Here is a 25,335-nt window from a genome sequence, read left to right on the forward strand (position 1 = left end):
TTTTTTAGTTATGAACTGTTTCAAATAGAATAGAGGTTTAGATCTGCGCTTGGTGTTAGAAGATAAAAGTGCACAGAAATCAATGGACACAGATTAGATTCAACATCCCACTGTAAAAGCCATTTTACTAACAACATACTTAGAAAGGGAAGAAAGATATATAGGAACGAGCAAAGTGCAAAGTCGCTTGTAGACCCAAACATTAATATTCATCAATATCACTGATATTTATATATGCCTGATAGCTCTATTTCATGTTCATGCTGGAGCAGAGCTGAGAGAGTATGTACTTTCAGACTATTTAAGAATACCATATGGGTATAATTGCGACTCAATCACTTATAAAATCATCCAGTCAACATTCTGCGTAATATTAGAGACCCTTTCTGGGCATTTTAACTTCACAGAGGAAGCATGAAGCAGCAAAGCAGTGGCAAACCAGCATAAAAATGGCATTTGGCAGGTAACACCACTTGCAATAAAAGCTGGGCTCCTTTATAAAGGGCGACCAACCTGTGCTCCTTGAGTTACCAAACCTGACACTTCTACATGGTTTGCAGAAGCCCTCTTTGTTCAGCAAAGGCTGCTATGCACCCCATCCTCCCTGAAACACAGCCAGACTGACTGCAAGGAGCAGCACACAGAGATCAGTATTCCAGTAGCAGTGGGGCTCAGCAGAGGTAAGATCAGTTAGAGCCACTGTTTCTTCACTCTCTGTACCAAAGTTGTTTTCCTCTTGTTTCAACAGAGCCCTCAAGCCTGCCTTGGCCATTAGTGAAATGTCACCATGCCAATGGAGAATTTATGATGCTGCTTGTGCTGTGAGGGTGCCCTAGGAATTCCCACGCTTTTCCTTTTGTTATTTCCCTAAGAAGATCAGGTCCAAAAACCACATACATATATAACTGATGTGCGAGGCTCTTGGCCCATGAAGTCAGGAGGAACTATTTTAAGAATTAATTTGAGCCCCGAGAGATTAAATTATCCTCCTGTTTAAATTATCCTCCCGTGCTGTCCTAACCAAAGATGAGAGCAGAGAACTTTCAGTGTTTGGGGAAGGACGATGGGGAGACACGGATGCTCCGTGCTCTCACATGCAGAGTGGGGACACTGGGACTCCAATGCACCTTTGCTGTCCCTTGTGTTACCACCTCTAACCGTATCTGCCATTTACAGCTGAGGATGTGTCACTTCTTTTTTCCCTGCTGTTTTTTTTCTTGTTTTGACAGGGCAAGTTTAGACTTCATCCTGTCTGGGTTAAGTGCCATTAAATAGAAATGCTCACAAAAAAATAATAATGCAACCCCAAACAAACAGGCATGGCAGAGGAAATTAAGTCTTTAACTTGTGCACCCCTATAGAATCACAAAGGGCACCCAATATAAGCCAGAAAAAAGGACTAGTTCAGATACGGTGTAAGCACTGCAGTTTTCCATCAGGTCCATAGGAGCTGTACCTCCTCGTGGCCCTCCAGCACTGACAGCACATGCCGTACCCAGGAGCATCCCTCCGAGGTAACGCCAAAAATCCCTGCAAGTACTGCACAAAGTCAGGAGACAAACCCCACTTTTACACTGTTCCCTTTGCCTGCAGAGTGACCGTAACCCTCCTGCAGCAAGAAGGGGCCTCTATCCCAGCACTCTGCCCCACACATGCACGTAGGGACCGAGATACAGAGCAAAGCCCTGCAGCCCGGTGGAAGAGGTACAGTCAGATAAAAATAGCACAGTTCACCTCCCATCCTGTCCTCCCCCCACCATCCTCCCCAGCCTCCACACACACCGACAGCAGACCTTGAGCCCAAATGCACAGCACTTTCCTCCTGCCACTGACTGGTGACTCAGTTGCCAATGATGTTAGGAACGCACACCAACATAAAATCAAACTGAAAGATCACACAAGAAACACCGAGCTACACAACACGCATCTGTTTGAAACCAAGGAAAAGAAGCGTTACCTGATCCTGCTGCTGGGCTTGTTTCCCTGATGCATTTTGCTCCTTGGCTGTAGTCATGCTCACCTATTTGTGCCCACCGCAGTGGCAAACAGGATTTGAATGTGTGTGTGTGTGTGAGTGTGAGCTGGTCTGCGTGTGCTCAGACATACACGCGCACGCACACATACACACAAAGACTGGAGGGATGAGTAACTAGTCCATCACTGAGAAATCTCCCACCCCCGGTAAAATAAAAAACAAACGTATATATATATATATATATATATATATATATATATATATATAAATATATATGCAAAAATAAAAATAGAAAATAAAATTTAAAAAAAATCTCTAGCCTGGCTGGCTTCCCTCTTGAGCCTCTAAAATCAAAGCCAAGAGCAGAGAGAGAGAGAGAAGGATGCTGTGGGGGCTCCTTCAATTAGCAACAGCCTCTGCAATCGTCACAGAAACAATGATAACTGCTTGGCAACCGGAGACGGGCAGCCGGGAGGCAGAGCAGCGCTCCGCGATCCGCACCTCCCCACCGGCAGCCCCCGCCGCTGCGCATGCCCCGCCGCCCCCGCTCAATGTGCCGGTCCCGGTTGGGTCTGGAGGATGCTTCGGGAACGTGAGTTGCCACCGATGGGATGCTGAGAGCGGAGATGCTCTAAGCACCCCCCTCTGCCCCACCCCCCCGGTCCTCTCTGCGTCCCTAATGGGATGGGGTCACTTTGCACGACTCTTAGTGCCGCTGTCACCCGTGGGTGAGCTCTCTCCCCAGCGTAGCAGAGCTCTGCTCACAAACAGACCTTCCCAGCCCTCCCGCCTTGGCTGTCATACATAAGGTATTGCTCTCTGATAGCCTCTGCCCATGTTAAAACTTGGGGTGATGTGAAGGATGCTGTAAATGGGCCAAGGATTGATGCAGTCCCATGCTCACCTCCACATCAGGCATCCTGATGTTGCCACGGTGCTGCTTACCACCCCCACACACCCTTGTGCTCTAGGACAAAACTCAGTGTCCTCTCAGGAGTGATACTGGGATCTGTGCTGAGTCTGCAAATCACCAGCTAAAGAATATCAGGGTATTTATCCAGCAAGCGATTACACTTCATTTGACCCGTAATGTTACATTGCTGGTAATGCTACCAGGTTGCATTAACCATGAACTCCACTGGATGCAATCCATGGCTCTGCTGGATACCATCACTCCTTACACTCAGGGTGAATTTGATGCTCAGCTGAGCTTTGCTAGAGCTCAGCTTCCAGCCACCACAAAGTATTCCTTTGTTTCCACCATCACATAGAAACCACAACACAAAAAGCCTGCAATATTTAATTGTGCTGGTAGGAAACTGGACAACCTCACCTGGTCCCAGCTGCCATCCAGGTCCCATTCCTGCATCCAGGAACAGCTCATTAGAGGAGTGAATAGCACCTCTCCAGCAAGAAGCAGTAATTCACACTTAAATCTAACAGCTTGTGTCAACCTCTTACTGGGTTCTCTTTAGTCCCAATAGTTTTAGTCACAATATGTTTATAGTGAGGTTACTCCCACTCAGGTAGTTTTCCCCAATCATATGAACAGAATTGCTTTCAAGGGCTGTACAAGTAGATCAGTTTGAGTTTTTCACTTGCCTTAGTCTGTTTTCCCACCTCCTGTGGGCAGCAAAGGAGTCTCCCTTCAGTTTTGCTGTCTTTCTTCCCAAGAGGAATTCAAACAAGACAAGGCTGGTTGGGTTTTGCACTTCCTCCCTGTATGTCCTGGAAATCTATGGATCTCATTGCATGAATCACTCTCTGTGTCCCTGGCCCTCAGTACTTACACTGGCAATTACTGAACATAAACTTCACTTTCACTGAAAAGATGTATATCTCTTTGTGTCTGTTATCCTCTGTTAACCCTTGCACACCCTCTCCATACATATTGAATTCTTTTGCAGTCAGCAATACGGTTTTTACTACCTCTGGAAATGGCCAGACCTACATTATAGGTTTTTTTTTTTTTCCTTATTGTTAAGCACATAGGAAGTTAACTGTGCTAATTAGTCCAGCAGTTAGCTATACAAATGCATATGGCTTAACCTCAATACATAGGTGCATTACGACTGAGTGTTCCCACTGCACGTCAGAGTATTTTGGCACAGTTATTCCAGTGTTACTGAAGCTCACTGGTCTCTCTACATGGTGGTACCTCTCTGCCTTCCCTGCCTGTACAGGGGGTCTCATCCCTTTAGATGGCCATGAGTCATCTGCTGGGGTTGGCAGATTTCTCGCCCTGTAATAGGGGAAAATTAGTCTTTCATAAGATTCAGCCAAGCAATAAAGTTGGTACCCTACCACAGCGTGGAGGTCACACTGCATGGCCTCACTCTGCTGATGTGTGAGCAGATTACGCCATGCCTGTTAATGAAAGCTGGATATTAGGACAATTTCTTCTCGGAAAGATTGGTGAGGTACTGGCACAGGCTGCCCAGGGAGTTGGTGCAGTCATCCTCTCTGGAGGTGTTTAAGAACTGTAGAGATGTGGCACTAAGGGACACTGTTAGCAGACATGGTGGGGATGGGACTGTGGTTGGACTGGATGACCTTATAGTGGTCTTTTCCAGCTTTACTGATTCTGTGTTCCAAATGCCATCCACAGATACCCAAATGGCATCCCCGTTCAACATCAGTCAGCTGCTCCAGTGCTGTGGAAGGACAAACATTTCCCTCCCACCAGAAGAGGAACCTTTGACAGATGGAATAACCAGTTCTCTTTCTCCTGAGACCAGCAGGAACAGAAGTAAGTGCTAGGAATTCTTGGAGGCCATCTTTATCACCATCACTACCACAACCATTATGCCCTCTCATGCTCCAAGACTGTTTCGAGCCTTGTACATTACAAATGGAACATAATGCTGCATTGGTTCTTAAAGACAAACTGAACTGAACCTTTTAAAGTCATTGCTATGAGCACCCATGCACTCTTGGTAGCTAAAACACAGTATGGATTGTGTCTGATCACCCATTACAGCAAAGTATGCTAGGGAAAGCAACAGTTTGTTATTTTTGCCCCGAAATGGTGCAGATCAGTTTACTTAGGCTGTCTTTGATCCACAGGTGGATGTTTCTGCTAACTGTGAATGCAGAGCAGCCCTTTGCAGGAGCAGTGATAGGAGTTGGTGCAGAGCATTCTCAGCCTCTATGTGTTACAGAGGGCAGATCCAAGAGCAGCCTGTGCTTGCAGGGAGCCCGCCAGCTGCACACATCAGTTGGAGAGAGTTGAGACTGAGCAAGGACATTAATAAGCTGGCAATAGCAGCAGGTAGAGTTATTGGATGCAGAGCCCTTCTGCTTCTTTGAAACCTAGGGTTCTGGCTATATCACACCAGGCTATTAATCCCCCCTTCATTACAACATCAAGGAAGTCGAAGCCAGTGGGCAGAATGGGTAGAAATGAATCCTACTTGATTAACTACACTTTCCTACAGCCTGCTAATGTTCTCCCCTCTCCAGATGAAGACCAGGTCCCAGGCGAAGAACTACATATCTGAACTTTTTAGTGGAGCTAACCCATTAGTACCTGGGGTGCTGTAATGTGTTGCCTCCAGCAGAACACACCAGATGGTCTGCCTTTGTGCATTCAGTCCCTCTGAGCTCCACACTCAGCACAGACCACTTCCCATTGGTTTGCTTTCAGCTCAGGGAGGACACATGGCCCAAGAAAGTACTCTGGCAGCCTGCAGCAATGTAAAAACATACTCCCAGGTAGGTTACAAAGGAAAAGAAGTCCTAAAAGCTATAGTTTTCAGGATACAGTGTTTTGGAGGTAGCAGATGTTAGTGCTACAACTCAGTAAGAGAGACAGACTGCCAGCAAAGACACCCACGGGGAGAAGGTGAGAGGAGCATGTAAAAATGTTGTAGGCATGGATTTTAATGTTCAGACATTTGAAAGGTGATGGATGTAGCTCGGATCAAAACAAATTCACAGAATACAAGGTGAGCTGTGCTCAGTAGAAAGCAGTGCTGCTTTCCAGTAGGGAGATATAAGGATAGGGACCCGGCCTTCTGACAGCTCCTGCAATAACTGTCTGGAAAAAAAGGCCCATGGGATCCATGAAATCCAACTGTATCATGAGCTGCGTCCAAAGAAGCGTGGTCAGCTGGTTAAGTGACCCTCCCCTTTTCTTCTGCACTGTAAGACCTCACCTGGTCTGTACCCAGATGTGGAGTCCACAGTACATGAGAAACATGGACCTGTTGGAGCGAATCCAGAGGTGGGTCACAAAAATGATCCAAGGGATGGAACAATTCTCCTGCAAGAACAGCTGGGGTTGGGCAGCCCGGAGATACTCAAGGTCAGGCTGGATGGGGCTCTGAGCACCTGATGGAGCTGTAGGTGTCCCTGCTTGTTGCAGGGGAGTTGGACTTGATGAACTCTAAAGATCTCTTCCAAATTAAATGATTCTATGATTCTATCTCTTCTTAAGAGCACGGACAAGGAAATCCAATTAATCTCCAAGTCTTGATATGTTTGCAGCTACCTTATTCTCCCACTGCTCCAACTTTTCTAGAGGATGTCAAAAAGTGGGGAATGAGAGGGATGAGTCTGTGCAAGGCAAGCTGCCCGTAGCATTACTATGGTTCCGCAGATATGTCAAGCCACGCTGGTGACCAACTCACTATTTGCAGTCCGAGTGACAAAATATCACCAACCAGAAAAGCAATGGCATATCCCCTACAGATCCTACTGGAGATCATAGTAAAACCAGAAGGGTTGCATGGTTAAAAAAACTCTGTTTAGGATTTCATGCTTTTAGAGGCCATCTCAGAATCGTTAAGGTTGGAAAAGACCTGTAAGATCATCTAGTCCAACCATTAGCCTACTGACCACGTCCCTCAGAGCCACATCTCCACAGTTCTGGAACATCCTCAGGGATGGTGACTCTACCATCTCTCTGGGCAGCCTGTGCCACTGCATCCCCACTCCTGAAAAGAAATGTTTCCTAATATCCAACTTGAATCTTTTCTGCCACAGCTTAAAGCCATTCCCTCACATCCTCTCTAAAAAGCAGCAAGATATACTGACTGTTCATTCTGGAAGTCTCTGCTCTGTGTTTGCCTGAATAAGCTCTGGAGAGGGAGAATTTAATTCTGTTTTGAAAGCACAGTTTGTTGATGAGGATATGCATTAATTAACTTTATCTTGCACCAGTCTTGCTCTGCCGCCCCTCTCCTGTTGTCTCCAACATGTTTGTTCAACCAAGGGAGGGTGACAAGTGAGTCTTTATGTCCAGTTGAATCTTTAGAGGCTCCACTGAGTGGCTTAGGGATCCACTCAGATGGCTTCCAAGGTTTCAAAGGTTTTCTGAGTGTGCTATATGCAATAACAGACTTTGAACATTGTCACAGACAAAAATACATCACATTTCCATTGCCCATTACCAAGATCATTAAGAAAGCAATTGATGTAGCATTTTCCTTTAACAGATCAAAACCAGTTTATCTAGTCAAGGCCACCAATTAGGCACATCAATGAATATGGAGTGCACTTAGAAATGTTTCTACAAGCTTGAAAACTGGTTATCTGAGACACTCTTCCTCTGCTGACAGCAGAGGACACAGAGACAAGGGGCATGGCAAGAATGACTTATGGGTCTATGGAACAGTCCTGTAGTGTTGCCTCTTTCTGTGCATTAGAGAAGCTTCTCTAAGGTGCATTTATTTTTTAACTTGGGCATGGAAGTGTGGTTTAAATTGGTTATAACAGGTTTATCTGCTCCACAGTTTCTGTTTCTTGCTGCTGCAGCAAGTTCCAGTATCTCTCAGTTCATGAGACAGTGCTAGGAGGCAAGCTGTGAAGAAGCCAGCTCACTTGTGTGCAGCTTAGAGCTATTTTGCATGGCATTTCCCTGCCTAAATTGGAGAGGATCACTGGGGAGCACGACCAGTGCCTCTGCCCTACTCACTTCTGTACTATGTCTCCTCTTTGCTTTGCTTATCCCAAAGATCAAGCGGGCGTACCGAGTGTCAGACTTTCCTACTTCAGTTTTTCAATAACATTATTTCTGATCATCTGTGGAGTTAGTTTTGAGCCGGCGCATATATTTTAATACACCATCACACCTTCAAATGCACATTATTAGCAGTGCCATAGCAGTTTGGCACTGGGTTACTGCTGCGAGGAGTACAGACAGTACTGCTGGCTTTTCCCTTGCCCTCTCTCTCTTCTTGCTGGTGTGACCTTGGCAGCTGTAACACAACAGATGCCTCTTCCTCGCTTGTTTATCTGTGCAGGGGACTTCTGAGGACCCAGCTTGTGTACCAGCTGTGAATCGTCTCCAAATTGGTTTTTCAGAGTTTTCCTCCTCACTGTTTGGCTTACTATTTTTGCTCCCCATGATGTCAGGGATTGATTTCCCATTTCCCCAGCTCCTTTATTTTTTGCATATAGGTGAGTCCCACCCTCATTGCTTCAGCACAGGTGCTTTCTGGCTGTTGATTTGGAAGGGGGTGGAAGAGTTTGTTTCTTTGCTCCCTATTAATATATTTATATATTACTTAATTTTCTCAAATAGCCACTGTCTATATTTCATAACTAAAACATTCAAGTCAGGAAACTGGTAGATGTGGCACTGAGGAACATCATCAATGGGCATGGTGGTGATGGGTTAATGGTTGAGCTAGATGATCCCAGTGGTCTTTTCCAACCTCAGTGACACAATGAAATGAAAAAGAGACCACTAGAGAAGAGAAAACAGAGGGGAAAAAAAACATCTCTCCCAAGTTACCCACAAACAGACAATCCACATCTCCAAACGTATTATTCTATTTAGTAACCTACTGCTTGGAAAAGGGAGAGCCCTGTCTATATTTTTAGCTACAACAGCGATTTATAGGGTGTATAAATGATCTGCATATAAGATGATGACTGGTTTAAACGTAAATGTTGTGAAAGACATCTAATGTAAGCACATACAATTGCCTGAGAGATCCTTGTACATAAAAGCCACAGCTGGAGCAAGTGGCTTTTTAAACATTTGCTTTATGAAGCACAATTTTCTTTGCAATGGTTGTTATTTTTCATTTACTTTTCCAGCACTTTAAACAAAAAGAAGGAAAAAAAAAATACGTGAGCCTACAACATGATCTGTATTCTTTCTGTAATGGAATTCTGTAAAACACTGATGCTGTTAAGTAGATGGATGCATATAACGTACATTCATTTTACAAGTGTTGTATTTCATAGCTTCATAGAAAGGCTTTGGCTGGAAGGGACCTTAAAGATCACTGAGCTTCATTCCCCTACTGTGGACTGGTTGCCACCCACCAGATCAGAGTCTGGGGCCCTACACAAATCAGTGCTCATCATCTCTAGGCGTGGGGCATCCACAGCTTCTCTGGGCAGCAGTGCCAGGGTCTTGCTGCTCCTTCGGTAAAGATTTTTTTCCTAACATCTAACCTAAACAACCCTGCTTTTACTGTAAAGCCAGTCCCCCTTGTCCTATTGCTATCAGACTGTGTAAAAAGTCATTCCCACTCCTGCTTACTAGCTCCCTCCAAGTACTGGAAGGCCACAATGAGGTCTCCCCAAGACCTTCTCTAAGCTAAACAAGCCCAGCTCCCAGCCTATCTCCATAGGAGAGGTGCTCCAGCCCTCTGAACGTTCCTATGGCCCTCCTCTTGACCTGCTCCAACAGCTCATGGTAGCATTCCACAGATGTTCCTGAACAGCATCAAGAGGGTTAAAGACACAAGATGTGGCACTTGCAGTAGTATTTTCACTTGAGTGTGTATCTGCTCCCTCTCAGAAATGCTCACTGTAGCTGGATGGCTTCCAGTGCCCTCATTTGCTGGTGGGAACTGTGATGGCTACAAGCATTTATACACTGCCCTGATTGTATTTCATGTGCTTATAGATTTATTGGGCTAGAGCTAGAAAAAAGCAATGCAGGAATGCACGTTTTAAAGATATATATTTCTTAAGAATCCATGCAAGTATGAAATCTGAGCTTGACAGTGAGAAAGTATCACAGCCAAGACCCTATACCTGTCACAAATAATTAATGCACATCTCCTTTGCATAACTCACAGATCTCTGTAATTACGCATATATATGTCCCCCATATTTATTTAAATATGAATCAGACATATTGCCTTTGCAAGTGGTACAAGCAAGTACCTAAATATGCTGCAGTACAATAACAATGCCAAACAAAGATACAAAAACTGAGTTCACTCTAGCTTAAAGGCATCAGCAAAGTCTTCTATTAATCCAACCTACTGCCTAGTTGCAAGAGATGCAAAAGGAATTAAAAGCCTGTTGCCTAAATGTCAGCAGAAGTAAGCAATAGCAAGTCATAGAATCATAAAGGTTAGAAAAGGCCACTGAGATCATCAAGCCCAACCATTGACCCATCATCACATCATGTGCTTGGCTGTGTACAGACATTGCTACAACCAGTATCTAATGGAAAGCTCTGGGTCTGCATTTAGCTCTACCTGCGAAATATTCACAACTGTGATTGAATGAGGAGAGCCCTATGAAGTCTCACTGCCAGACAGGAACTCATACTGCAAAAGAGAAGATGCAACACCCATCACTGCACGCTCTGTAGAGCAGATCAGACTTTTTAAATAAGATGAGGACAGATTTGATCATACCTGAGAACACTACTGGCACTTTATTGCAAATATTACCCAAAGACTGTCTTTTGGGTGCATTTTCTAGAGATAATAAGGCAGCTTAAGGCCTGTATTTATTCACTGAATCAGCAGTCTTTCCATTTCTCTTGTTCTCCTCCACAGATCAAGACTTCTGTTGCTGTAGGAAGTGGCTGCTGAAAAGGACATTTCAGACTTACACTTAAAGAGCCCAGAATAGTGGAAATAGAAGTTGGCCAGCGGAAAAAAAATCAATTCCATCTGCCTTATAAAGTAATCCAAAGCACTGAATTGCTGGGTTAACCAGCAATTTCACCTCATGTTGTAGTTTGGTGATATCAGAACAAGTAACAGCTTCTCCGAAAGGAGAAATATGAGAAGAAAGCATAATAGATTGATGGGAAAAGTACACACATTCATGTTTGCCAGTAAATCTGAGCTGCAGGAAAGGGAGGTGATTGTAAAAAGCTTTAATGGACAGGATGCCTCAGTAATACTTTGCCTGATTGCTCTGGCCCTTTCAGTAGTCAAAGAAAAGTCAAGCTAATAGGAAAATCCTAACCAAGCTATTAATTGTGTCCAGAAGTGAAGTCAAGAGGCAACCATTCCAAAACAAATTAATCTACTTTCAGCAGAGCTTATTCCCTATATAGATGCCAGGAACGGGGCTGTATGTGACTGAAAATTACACCAGTAGCAATGTAGTCAGTTATGGTCTAGAAAGAAAGCTTTAATTCAATATTCTCTTGAAACTGATTTCACTTCAGTTGTATCAACAGCAGAACAACATGGTCATAGTGCAGTAGTTACCTTTTTGACATGAGACTGCTGGCTTACCCTTGTGGTAATGATAGAAATAAACTCTGCACTATAATTTTCTTACGACAGCCATAATTTTTAGCAACGCTATTACAGTATTCCAAGTAGTTAATGTTAAATCTACCTTTTTAGAGATTTAATTTTATCCCTATTAAGAGTACGCCTTGTTAGATTTAACAGAAATGGAGACAAACACAGATGGTAGAATATATCCTGAAACACAAAGGCTTTTTGCTGAAAGAGCCTATCCTAGCTACCAGAACCCTTCCTCGCTGTGACTTTCCTTCCATGAGGAAGGGGCAGTTGATTTACCTGGGAGGAAGCTTTTTTCAAGAAACAAAGATTGTAAGTATGTTCATCTGATTTTACACTGTAAATGAGGCTTAAATGTCTGTAATCAAAGACACTTCATTAGTTTAAAAGACTGGTACAACTTCCATCCTGGCACAGACCTATGCATCTTCTTCTGCCAGGCACTAAAGCTCCTTGACATTACCCTGCTTCCATAAAGTGGATGTAAGTGGCACTGTAAGTGGCTGAAAGTGCAAGGCACATCAATTTTAAAACCTCCTTCCACAGTCAGAGAAGTGCAATGCAGGCAATATAAATGAAAATCCATTCTTGTGAGCTGAAACTGAACTGGAAAACATCTATTCATGAAATAATCCCATGACACATGGACATACAATCAATATAGTCAGCATTCTGGGAATTCATTGGAATGACATCGTAAGAAAAATAATCTCTTCTTTATGTGTGTATATGTATTTATTTATCTATCACGTGTTTGTATTTCAGCAGCCTCCAGGAGCTGAACAACCCAAGGTTCTCCCTTGCTTTGGGCTGGAGATGCTTCCAACAGAATGTACCTTGCTGAAAATAATTTACAGTCTCAATAAGAATATTCTGCCTGCCATTCGCCCAGCACGTGGCTCTTTATTCCTCAACAGCATCTTTGCAATTATTGAGGTTTTCTGGCTAAAGTTTGACTCACCTTCCACTGAACCTCACTGTGTATCTACCTGTGGTTCTGGCCACTAATAGCCTTACTGGGCCCAGGACCTGCGGTTAACTCTTGTCTGTATTTGACCATGCAGCTCAGCATTATAAAAATGTACAGCTGTAGTTTGCATAAAGAATCAGAGCACAATGTAAAACACAGAGTTTTATTCCTTTTGAGCAATGCACATTTGAACTGCCATTAATGAATGAGAATCCTGATCCATCCACAGTGGGACATCATGGCATATTTACAGTCCAGAATCCATTACAGCTAATACTGCACTATTTACACTCATCTTCCATAAATCTAATATTGTTGTGATGGCTATTCCATTTAGCGTACTCTAGGAATGCTTTGCAAGCCAGTATCAATTATGTTTGGAAATAAACTGATGCTTTGGGTTAAACAAAATGAAAACATTCTTCCTCTGAGAAATGCGGTACTTTGTATCTGCAGCTATTTCAAGTGAATCTTATGTTTTATTCAATTAAGTACCACTGAAGACGACAATGATTCAGAAAATATTAAATGAAAGTATTGATTCTGCACTAATAAAGTTGAATGAGCAAGGGACTGCTACCAATAACATGATCACGATGCATCAAACTTGCCTACAACTTCAAAATAGTTCCTTAATTTTGCAGTAGTTCTTTAAAGATATTTTCAACTCACAGAAGGTATTTTTCCTTATATCCAACACGAATCTCCCCTGGTGCAGCTTAAGGCTGTTTCTTCTCATCTATTGCTGTTAGCTGGGAGCAGAGACCAACCACCACCTCAACACAACCTCCTCTCAGGCAGTTGTAGAGAGCATTGAGGTTTCCCCTGAGCCTCCTCTTCTCCAGACTGAACAACCCCAGCTCCCTCAGCTGCTCTCCATCAGACTTGTGCTCCAGACTCCTCATAGCTCTGTTGCCCTTCTCTGGACACACATCTTTCATTCAACCCACATCACAGCTCTTAAAAACGCCACTTTTCCCTTACAGATTTGGAGTCTTTCCAGCAGCATTTTTTATAATTACATTGATTATTAGCATCAATTTCCATTTCACTCTTCACCTCAGAGGAACAACAAATGTCTGCCAGTATTTACAAGGTATTCAAGCAACAATTAATTTACCCACTGTGGAAACATATACAGTGTTTGGATGAGGTAGGGCAGCTCCTCCCAGACCACATCATCCCCTAATGACAAGTGAGCCATCAGCTAAAGCATAGCACCAGCCAGTCTTTTCCAGGATTATCTTGAACTATTGACCCTTCACTCAGGTCCAAAATACTTTTGCAAACCTAAGAGTGAAAACATCCATAACAAAAAGGATAGGCCTTACGTGCATGTTTGGACAGGTTGTTAGAAGATATGACTCCTCCAGATGGGTGAAGGAAAGGAGAGAATAAAGCTATGACTCCATCCTCATACAGTAATAGCACAGCCAGTGTTCAGGGCAGCAAGATCCTAAACTTTTAAGAAGCACTCCAATAACATCTAAGGTAGCCCACAGGCAATGGAGCCTCCATTCACCTGGAAGACCTTTCACCCCGTATCAGAGACCCAACCAGACACCTCTGTCTCACCGCTCATCTTCCCTTGCATTTGTCTTAGCAACAATCTTAAGGAAATAATAATGAATTCCCAAACCTCCTCCCACAGTGAGCCATAAACCATCAGTTTCTGTCCTTCTTGAAGCAAGGGAAAAACCTGACTATGTTAACCAAAACCTCAGGACCCAGAAGAGAAATAAAGAGGCCAGAAAATATATTCCTTTAAAAAATATATGTCTGTACACTTTTAACTTTTCTTTTTGCACGGATTATTACTTCTTGAACATTCAGGTTTGACAGTACAGCAACTCATCCACCCAGACATTTAGCCAACTTGGCAATACTTAGCTGTAATGACTTCAAAGCCTGAGGAAGCATGGAAACATTTCATGCATCAGATCTATTTAAGAACATATACAAAGCACTGCTCACAAGCCGTAACAGAAACAATATTGTCCCAGCAATAAAACCATGGAATGGGAAAAAAAAATCACAGATATATTACCCACTTTAAAATCTCATATTAAAAATAAAACACAGCAAAAATTGAACAAGATTTTGGTCATGCAGCTTTCATTGGAGAAACTGTAAAGAAAAACAATACGATATCCATTTAACAGAGGATAATGAAATTATTCATTTTCTCCCTCCACTTGAAGAAGCCCCTGGCCAAAAATAAAATCGAGCTGCTTTTCAACATGTAAAATTGTTGTGGGCTCTTTTTACCTCTTCTTACATCCTTATTTTTTTCTATCGTTACCCATGATCCAGTAGCACTAACTGATTTGGCTGCATTCATCTGACAAATAGGAAAATAAGATTGCCTAACAGGGATCCTGCACGTGCAGCCATTTTACTGGTGAAGGCAGTTCTGAATGACGGATGTCTTTACCAAAAGGCAAGATAAAAACACAGAACGCATTGCATTGCATCAGGATGAACAGAGCACAGCTTATAGTAATGACAGCCTGAATCAGCCACAGAGTAAATGTTCACCAATCAGCTTCAAAGCACACACTTCCTAATGTTAAGAGACATTAATATTTTTGCAACAATTTACTATTATTATTATTTTTAAAGTACTCCTAATGTTACCATGATGACAGTGAATGCTTTTTGTTCATGTAAACACAGCAGTATGGACTATACCTGACCAGAAAGTACAAGAGGGTGAATTAATGTTCAGAAAGCATAAGAAAACAGGAAGGATGCTTTGCTTTTGTCTTCATACTAATACTTAACATTTGACTTAAACTGTAGAGTTTGAGTATCCTTTAAATGTGCTACTGCTATTCAGAGCAATAGCAATATGCTTGGTTTTGATGCAAGTTTTCAGATTCTTCCCAAGAATGGCTCCATGAGTGATAACAACGTCATGGTGTTTGATTGGAACTCAAACAAACACTGGGAATATGAGGAGGGTGCAGAGAAGTGGGGATTGGATTCTTGGCAGGAAACTGGGCTCCATGGGCTAGATCTGACCCAGAGGCTGACACCTGAGGAGTCCCATGTCTTGCTCTGATGTTCTCTCTGTGGTCTCATTACAAAAATAACACCAGTAGTTACAGATTTCTCTGTGTTAGAATCATTCAAGCCTCAGAATATACTCATCTAGCATCTCTAAGCACAGCTCTGAATGCAGCATTCCCAAAGCTGCAGTGCTTACTTATATAATTATATTTATATAATTACATTATAATTACCTTCTGTATTATCCTCTATCCCATTTTTCATTCATTTCAACATCTTGTTTGCATTTTGTTAATTCCCTTTTCTCTGAATCCTGCTAAGCTCCTGGCCTCACTGATCTATTGTGGTGATGCAGTGCCAGAGGTGCACTGTCATCCAACCAATTACTGTTGTCCATTATCAACTAATTTCCATTGTCCATAAAAAAAACCCAAGGTCACACTCTTCCTCGGCAGCTTTGGGCTGATCACCCCAAAGAGTATGCCACTAATAATTACTAGTTAAATACTAAAACAGACGAATTGCAAACACATTAGCAGCACTTCAGCTATGAGGATTACACGGGAGGAGGAGATTATCACAAATGCAGATCCCTGAAGGCTTAGCACTTGCAATTCCTATTTGCATGTCTGGAGAGTGAGTGCAAGAGGGTTGCTTTGACACAGTAGAGTAACAACACAAAGAATTGCAATGGAGGCATGCATGCAAAGCAGGCTTCCTTTGCACTGTAAAACAGATCCAGGCATTGTCATGGTCTTAGTTCCAAAAGCAGGAAAGCAGGGTTGAAGCAACACCTCTAACAGTTAGAAAGAAAAGGAAACAAGCAGAATCACATCTAGGACAGGACAGGCTGCTGCACATTGCTGTTGTTTCACCTCCAAATGAGCATGGGAGCCCTCCTTTGGGAAGGAGATCAGCACTGAGAGAAACTGGAACTACTACATCATATTCTTCAACTTCTGCTCAATATTCTGTCATATCATGTCCAGTACTGCTTGAAACAATGTGGTTTGCCATCCTTACTTCTTATGAGACCAATAATTGCCACAGACACAGCTGAGCTCCTTGAATATGGAGTCTCAAAGGCAACTTCTGCCAATGAAAGACATAATATTTTGCACAGATTAAAGCTTATAATGCATTGTGTTGAAATGTTTTTCACAGTCCTATCCCTTACAAAACCTGACCTGCAACATGAAGCACATAATGGACAAGATTATTCCCCTTTACCTCTACAATATTTTTAAGTCCAATACTCAAAACAAGGCACACATTGCATAAGGATTTGTAAGAGCCCACCAAATGCTGGTAGATACTGTTTAATGAACACTTACTCTCAGTTTACTTTTATCTCCTGGCAACGTTACTGATGCTGTTTATTCTTCCTAGCTATTTTTTGATAATTTTCATGTGATAATGTGTGTTTATTAAGTAGATCAATATTTTGCACACTATGCTTTCAGGAAAGCCAGATAAATTATAGACTTTGCTTGACATTTGTCTCCCAGTGCAATAACATGTCTCAGAAACTCAAGTAAATTTACAAGCTAAGAATTCCCTTTTCCTGAGTCCAAGCAAACAATCTTCTGGCAGAAGATTGCTGGCAGAAACAAAACATATTTCTTCCTTATCAGTTATATTGTTGTCAATGAATTGCATTAACACTGAATCCTTTTCTCAAGCATTGCTTGTACACAGAAACTGCATTAGTCCCTCTTTCTCTGGTCCTCTTGAACCACTCCATCCTTGGAGATGGATCAGGAAACCTCTGCCAAAGCTTTAATCTCCACTTGTTGCTTCTATCTGAGTGCTGAGATGAAACTCGTTTGGACCCGGTTCATTGTCAACTTCTAACAACTCCTAATTGCCAAACTATCTGCTCTGGCATAATGATAAAACATCTTAGCATTCTGTACTACCCCTGGGAAAATATATTCCTAGTCTCTGATGTGACCTTCAGCTTTTTCTCTTAATACCAATGGCAAAGACCTCATGCAGCTCTTTGCGATGACAGCCTCATCTATCATCCCTTACTCGTGCCTCTTAACGCCTACTTCACCTCTGCCTTGCTATGCTGTTTCTGTGATACTTAAGGACATTGTTCCTGTTTATCTGTGTTCCAGTTACTGGTTGCCTAGCCCAGCTTAAGTTTTGAACACCATTTTCTTATCTCAAAGATTTATTTATTTTTTTATGCTTTTTTTCCCCCCTCACAACAAAGCCATGACAAACTGCATTGGATAAAAGACCTGAACACTTTTTAAAAGGAAAGCAATAATCACAGATTCCCTCACTCTCTTTATACATATAAAAGCACACATTCATTGAAGAAAATGTTTTTGAATATATTGCTGTTTACATAGGTAACTTTAATTATTCAGGCCTCCAGCACATTGGGATGCTCATAAAGGGGATGAGAGGAAATGATCTGAAATAAAAACCTGTGAGTCTTTACATCCAAATCTCTAAGCAGATGACGTGTCTGATCGCTGTACTTGTCTGTTTGCAGAAGGGACTGAAAGGCTGACATGCAGGAGGGAACCTGCTCTCAACAGACTCATAAGGCCAAGTTGTCATTTATGTCAAGCTTCCTTCTGCGCTATTCTTGTCAGAGTGATATGAGGGGGAGCTAAAATAAATGAAAATAAGGATGATGATGACACCTCTTATCTCCTGGGCCATCTTTCCAACAATTCAGCTTTTCCCTGGTGTATATTTCCCATATACTGTGTAGACCTCTCTAAGCCCCAGGCTATACTATCCATCACAAGGGATCAACTCAAATGCTCAATTGATGGCTCCATTTTCCCCATTCTTAACTGAAGTTTTTAATAATTTTGCCCTTTTTTTCTCAGTTGAAACCTGTATCTGTATGCAGCTCCATCCCTTGGGTTAAGCAGCACATCCAACCAAGCTCTTTGAATCCTGTCTCACTAAGCAGTTCCCCCTTCATCTCCTATACTCAAATATTAAAGCATGCAGGTCATCAGCAACCAACAGAGAGGAGAAATTGCCATGTCCCACTTGTGTTTAATGTCTTCCTGAAGAGCCCAGAGTAGTGCTCTGCTTTCAGGGACCAATATCCCACTGCAAACCTATTTTCCTTGTAACTGGCTTCTGACTGTCTTTTTTCATCAGATTTTTATAAGCATATCCTTTTCCTCTACTTCACTCAAATGTATTAATGTGTAATATTCAGAGATTAAATTAACTCCATTATTTGTGACTGTTCATCACCTCCATGTCTCTCTGTATTCTTTGCTTTCCTGCCTGTTACTCACAATTCCTCCCTTTATAGCTTCACACACAAATTCATTAACAGACTGTTTACTGCCTCATCAGAATCATTAGACAAAGATGCTAAATGAGACCTGACCTAACACAGACAGCTGCAATGAACAATTCCTTATAAGAAGTCTTCACCATTTATCAAAAGCTTCACGCTAACTTTCAGTGCTCTCTGAACTGTTTTTACACTGAGGCAGTTTCTACAAGATTACAAATTTAGGCTTGTATTATTTCATAGAAATATAGAATCATAGAATGGCTTGGGGTTGGAAGAGACCTCAAAGATCATTCAACTCCAACCCTCCTGCCTTGGGCTCTCATTTTTACCCTGAAACAAGTCGGCGAAGGAGGTCCATACCACAAACTAAAGAGCTCTTCACGACATTAGACTGATCTCTGCAGATGCTCTCTCCAAATCAATAGGAAAAACTCAATACATCTGTGGAGTTAGCAGGGACATTCACTACCACCAGCCATCCTCAGATTCTCTCTGGAACCGGGGAGGTCATGTGTAGGGTACACAGCCTCGGGTGTGAGTCAATTGGAGGGAGTCCAGGCAAGGCTCACAGATTTCCAAAAATACATCATATCTGAGGGAAAAAAAAGAACTTGGATTGTCTAATTTATTGAGGCAGAGAAGATGTAACCTCTCTCAGGAACTGCATGGGTATAATTAAACTTCGCCTTTGGACAAAAGAATGAACTAGATGACCTTTGGAGATACTTTCCATTCTTGTTTTCTCTGAAGCTTTGATTGCATAGGTTGCCTGCCAAACGTCCCTTACAGAAAGCTGCCTCTACAACCAAAAGCTCTGCAGCCCTAAGCTTTGGATTTCAGACCCAAAATGTGTCTGCCTTGGGCTTGTGCCACTCCTTGGACCCTCTTGCCCAGGCAGAGGATGCAGTTATCACACTGCAAGCCAGACCCCACAGACTCTTCCTCACATTCCCAGTGTGCTGATTAAGAAATATCTACCATGCTGCATCTATCCCCATCTCAAAAACAGTATTTTTTTTTTAAAGTTCTATTGGATTTCTGAATTTGCAGCGTTTATTTACAAATATAAATGCTTTAACTATAATACATCTGGTTTCTTTCACAGGCCCATGAGCCTCAGATTAAATCTGCTGCTTAATTACTATGCACTTAGATAACAAGTTTCTTTGCTCTTCTTGGAGCAAATGCTTCTGTTTGGGATCTCTGCTGCTCCTTCCATCTCCTCTCCTTCTTTTTCCTCACATACAGCCCTGCTTGCATAGGCTGCATACAGCCATACAGATCTTATTTGGAAACAGTTGTCAGCTTAGGTATTTGGGAGTATTTGGTTTTAATCAGACACCATGTAACTCAATGTAGCTCTTCTATTTGATCATCCAAAGAGTGAAAATACCAATGTTTGCTTTAGAGATCTCTTCTCAAGAGCAAGTTGTACTATCCAGCCTAGGGAAGAGATGTACCTCTTGGTGAAACAAGCACACAGAAGCTTTTATTTGATCACAGAGATTCGTGTAATCCCTTCCCTTTATTACTCTGCTCCTTTATCTACAAATCATTCTCTCCCCATCCACCAGCTACAGCCTTTCATCATCTCCTCACTGCTCTCTTCCTGCCATGGCTCTCTGCTGAACCTTATCCCCAAGCATCCTCAGGCCACCTCATCCTTCCAGTCCACTTTTTCCCCAGCAGTTCAGCTCCTACCCACCTGGAGAGCCCATTACTTCCTCCACTTTCTGCCCCTGGAAAGACACCAAGGATGTGAGCTTGCTACACAAACAAATCTCATGACACACTGTGCTGGCTGGTAATGATGGTACAGCTGCCTGCCAGCACCAAAAGACAGAGGAGCATATAAGCACAAACTAACAGAGAAATGTATTTTGCTGCTTCCTTTCCCACCTGCAATGAGTGGGAGTCAGAGGGGCATCAGTAAAGGAGACTAGATCTGCAATTGCCATTGCAATGTCAATTGTCATCCTCACTGTCACTGCTTCCCTATGCAAAAGCAGAGTTTGAATAGCGCTGCCATCCACTATGATGCTGAGGACAACAGAGAGCAGATTCCAGGCTCTCCGAAGTCAGGTTGGGCACTGCCTGACTGTGCTTCCTGTAAATGCTTAACCCCTGCCAGAACACACCAACATAAAAATCACCTTTAGTATCCAAAGGAACACTATGATCACTATGAAGATATTGGCAGCTGGCCTTGCCCCTGACTATATCTATATCACACATAAATAACATCTTTTGTAGTTGTTGTCTGGTTCTTACTAAAGACTGCTTGTAAATCTACATAAAACAATCTCTCTAAGAAGCAAAATGTACCATCTGTATGTATTTCTACATGGCTGCAAACCTGGCTCTCCTGCCCACCAGGCAGCACTTGGATGAAATACTGCGAGCAATGGATTGAGCAATCAGGCAGCAAAATGAGGAGGCAGAGAATGGATTATCCAGTTCTCATTGTTCAGTACCCAAAACCTATTTACTGGATTTTATTTTTTCCCCAGTAAAAATACTCGCTCTGTAAATCTCTGGAAGTTAAAGGAAATGAAACAAATAAAAGAACAAGACAAAGCCTTGAATATAGTGTGGCAATATCTGAGGTGAGATCAATTTGCAAAGCCTTTCAGAAATGAAGAATAGGATTATAATAGATTATTCTGCTACAAGCTCTTGATGTTTTGTGTAAAAGCTCTATTTTTTTTTTCAGAGGAGATACTTAATGCCAACCGCTGACAATCTGTAAAACACAGTTCTTATAGGCTCCATGTGCAGCCTTGGAGGTGTGAGTAAAATTGCATGCAGAGGATAGACACACATGCAGCAGCAGTAGAATTCCTAATAGAAGAAACAGTATTAAAGTCTTTCCATTCTGACACTTAAACACTATAAATCCCAAGTGAAATCTTACTTTAACGGTTATGAAACTTGTCTAATATCCAAACCAAAGAAAGAGGATTATAAAGTAGAGGGAAAAAAAAAATAAAATGTTGCCGTATCATTGAAGTATCAATCATGTCCAACAGTGGACTACAGATAGAAATATTCAACCCTGTAATTCCTGGAAAATATCATTACCCCTTGAAAAACTTCACTACTCCATCCACCTATCCAATATCTTTGCTTAGAGTGACCACCTAAAAGCATCAGACTTGCCAGCTGCACTGAAAGATACACCCGCATCCAGAAATGCAAACAGGGAAAGAACAGTACAGACATTTCTGCATTAATGGGAGAAATCTATTTTCTCCACCAGGAATTGGCCACTGAAAGTCTTTGTTTAAATGAAACAGTGCAACACACCAAAAACTTTCCATGTTCGTGACCCCTCCTACCCAGTCCCAACTGTTGGGTCTCTAAAGAGAATATGAAGCAAAAATGAGCCACACGGAGCATCTTCTGTTTTCCAAGGCTGCCTAAATGCAGATTTAAAACAACATCCAGCTGATGCTAAGTGGTCAGAGCCTTTTAACTCCCAGGGACCCACTGTTTTACATGTAAAATAGCAAGAAATGCAGCACCTGTTTTCTTTGTAACATCAGCTTGAGTGCTCTTCATTTAAAATCTCATCAGCATAATCATCTCTCTCTTTAAGAGAGAAATGTTGTACCCAGTAATGACTTATGGGCACTGGAAGCTATTATCTTTGCTTCATAGAGACTATAGTTGTCACTACATCAATTGCATAAGCCAATTAAGATATTCACATTATTAAGGTGCAACAGTTAATAATACAAACGATCTTCAGATCCCAACAAAACCTCTCTTATGGATTCTACGTAAGTACTTGTCCTGTGAGGGGATATAAGTAGTTTCTTGAGTTTGGGTTCCACATACAAACTAAACATATGAACGAAGGAAAGAAAAATGGTATTTATAATCCTAAATATCATAGCGTTCCCCAAAGTGACAAGATCAATATTGCAACTTGGCTCTTGCTACTGTGACAGATGGTGCTGTTAAAATACTGAGCACATCTTATCGGAAGAAGAAAAATCATAAGCGAGGACAATATAAGTTGTCCTCATCCAATTTGCATTTTATGTTACTAACAAACAGGAGAAAACAAGTAGAAAACAGTTTTGCTTTTCTCCTTCAAATATACTTAAAAGGACTGTTGCATCTCTTTTGGAATAGGGAAGTGAGGGATGCTTGCAGCAGCCTTAAGTGTGTTGGAAAAGTTTTCATTTCCTTCCCAACTGTGTTTTGCATTAATTTTACCAGGGCTCTTTCATTTTTAATAGACTCCTGTGCAAGAACTGATGAGGTTGGAAAGATTACTGAGGTCTTTGTGAGCATTCTCTGCTGAGAGCCTTTTGCAAAATGCACCTGAGGACAGCTTGGGTTAGAGTCAGTTGTCTCCTGATCCTCTAGATATTCCAAATGAAGATTAGCTGAGATACTTACTGAGGGTCAGCAATCACAAAGCTCATTTTGCAGCTCAAGATCCTCCCAGATGAAAAAGTAGAGGCTGAAAGTCATCTTCAAGTATTTGCCAATTGAGACTATTCATTGACAGAAAGGTTCCCATTTTTCTACCTATCAAGATGTTCAACTTGTTTTAATTACTTCCAATCATCTCCACCACTAGAGCTTAATTCTCCATTGCAAGTTTTTAGGAGGTGCAGCAATTGGCCTTGCTCTATTTATTGTTTACTCATTTGGACTATGGCATTTAGCAGAAGAGGCATCAGAGAATAAACCAGGAGGAACTGTTTGAATTAATCACCACTCTGTGGAAGATATTCTGTGTAAGCTTAGGTTTGACACTTCCATTAGTATCATCTGGTTTCAACCCTCCTCCCTAAATGCAGGGACACCTCCCACTATAGCAGGTTACCCACAGCCCCATCCACGCAGGTCTTGAGTGCGACCAGGGAGAAGACATCCACAACGTTGTTGGGCAACCCGTTCCAGTGTCTCTCCACCCTCACAGTGAAATACTCTTTCCTATAGATGCAGCAGTCCCTGCTTTGTAGCTGTCTTCATTGCCCACTTTCTATTGCTGAGAGCAACAGAAAAGCAGCTGGAGTAACACTGCCTCATGGACATGCACACTGGCACCAGAGTGCACAAACTGGCACCAGAGTGAACGAACTAACTCCAGAGAATTACAAAATCATAGAACCATTAAGGTTGGAAAAGACATCCAAGATCATAAAGCCCAAGTACAACCCAACCATGCCCACTGACCACATCCTTGAGGACCACATCTCCAATCACGACTATGCCATCTCCCAGAGCAGTACAACTTGAGGCCATTCCCCCTTCTATCACTGTTACATGGGAACAGAGGCCAACCCCCATCTCACCACAACCTCCTTTCAGAGAGGTGTAGATGGTGATAAGGTCTCCCCTCAGCCTCTTCTAATCCAAACTAAAACAATCCCAGTTCCCTGAAATCGTCTTTTATCATCATAGCATGGTGTTTTGCCAGCTTTATGACATTATTTTACTCACCTCAAGTCAAGACAGCTCCACCAGCAGGATTTAATGTTGCTGGCATGACCTAAGTGCAGTGTTTACGCAAATGTAGTTTATGGTAGGCTGGAGTAGGATGCCACACCGAAATAAATATTCTGCCATAGCATCTATCTAGTGCAGATGCAGTTCTGTCAATACAGAGGCAATGTAATGTTATAAGGTGCGTATTACCATGTATGACATGTAGAAGGTATCTTTTTCTGTTAAGATCACTGCTTCTACATAAAGAGTGTTGTTTTGCCAATGCTCCTAGACGTAAAATGTGTGTTTAGACAAGGCCACAGTCCTGATGTTGAGTTTTGAACTGGCCACACAAAACCACTCCCCATCCCAAGGGTATGTATGCTATAAGAAGGTGAACATCCTTACCAACCTGTTGGAGGACAAATTTTGTCTAGTTGCTTTGCGTTTGAACAGCCAGGTGCTGTAAATCCCACTAAGTGATCTAATAAAAAGTGCTGCTTTGCACAACATAGTCACGCTTGATGTCTAAATCTGAGTACAAACCAAACCATAGAATCATAGAACTACCCAGGTTGGAAAAGACCTTGAAGATCATCAAGTCCAACCGCAGCCTAACCATAGTACCCTAACTCTAACAACCCTCTGCTAAATCATATCCTTGAGCACCACATCCAAACGGCTCTTAAATACATCCAGGGATGGCGATTCAACCACCTCCCTGGAAAGCCTATTCCAATACTTAATTACCCTCTCTGAAAAGAAGTGTTTCCTAAGTGTTTCCTAATGTCTAACAGATCAGAATTTATCCTGTGTCTACTAAGTTTTTAATTCAGCAAAAATAGAAAAAAAGACAGGAAGAAAAATGAAAAAAAATAGAGCAGAGATTTTTAATGCCAAGAACATAACGTAGAACAAGAATAAGCAAAAAATAGCAAAGGAAAAGAGAGAAAAGAATTACAGAAAGCTCAGTATTACACAAGCATTGCCTTCTGTAATTAGAGGTGACTGTGTCAACAAGTCCTAGCAGCCACATTTTAAACAGATTAACCTTGAAGTCAGATTCTGCTAGAAGCAGCAGAAATAGTGCTCTTGTTATAATCCTTTCACTTGTCTAGGTAAATAGAGGGGGAAAAAAAAAAACAAAGCCAGAGTTGATGGGTGAGGAAGATCAGAGTCC

The 25,335-nt window shown here is 42.1% G+C and overlaps 1 protein-coding gene and 1 long non-coding RNA gene across 6 annotated transcripts in view; one reads left to right on the forward strand and one right to left on the reverse strand.

The window, feature by feature from the left end:
- DPP6 (dipeptidyl peptidase like 6) overlaps positions 1-25,335 on the reverse strand; it is a 442,842-nt gene that overhangs the window by 208,119 nt on the left and 209,388 nt on the right. The window contains exon 1 of one of the 5 annotated variants that reach the window (XM_015852843.3): positions 1,958-2,493. The exons of the other annotated variants lie outside the window; for them this stretch is intronic. Coding sequence (XP_015708329.1) covers positions 1,958-2,014 — 57 coding nt within the window. The 5' untranslated portion in view covers positions 2,015-2,493. Of the gene's footprint in view, positions 1-1,957; positions 2,494-25,335 lie in introns of those variants that run through there. 5 annotated transcript variants of the gene reach the window in all.
- LOC107308758 (uncharacterized) lies at positions 4,601-10,878 on the forward strand. The gene is made up of 2 exons (XR_001552898.3): positions 4,601-4,724; positions 10,732-10,878. It is a non-coding gene; the product is annotated as an uncharacterized LOC107308758 (long non-coding RNA).

This window comes from Coturnix japonica, chromosome 2, assembly GCF_054131305.1.
Source record: "Coturnix japonica strain WE chromosome 2, WE-NBRP24, whole genome shotgun sequence".
Lineage (NCBI taxonomy): Eukaryota > Metazoa > Chordata > Aves > Galliformes > Phasianidae > Coturnix > Coturnix japonica.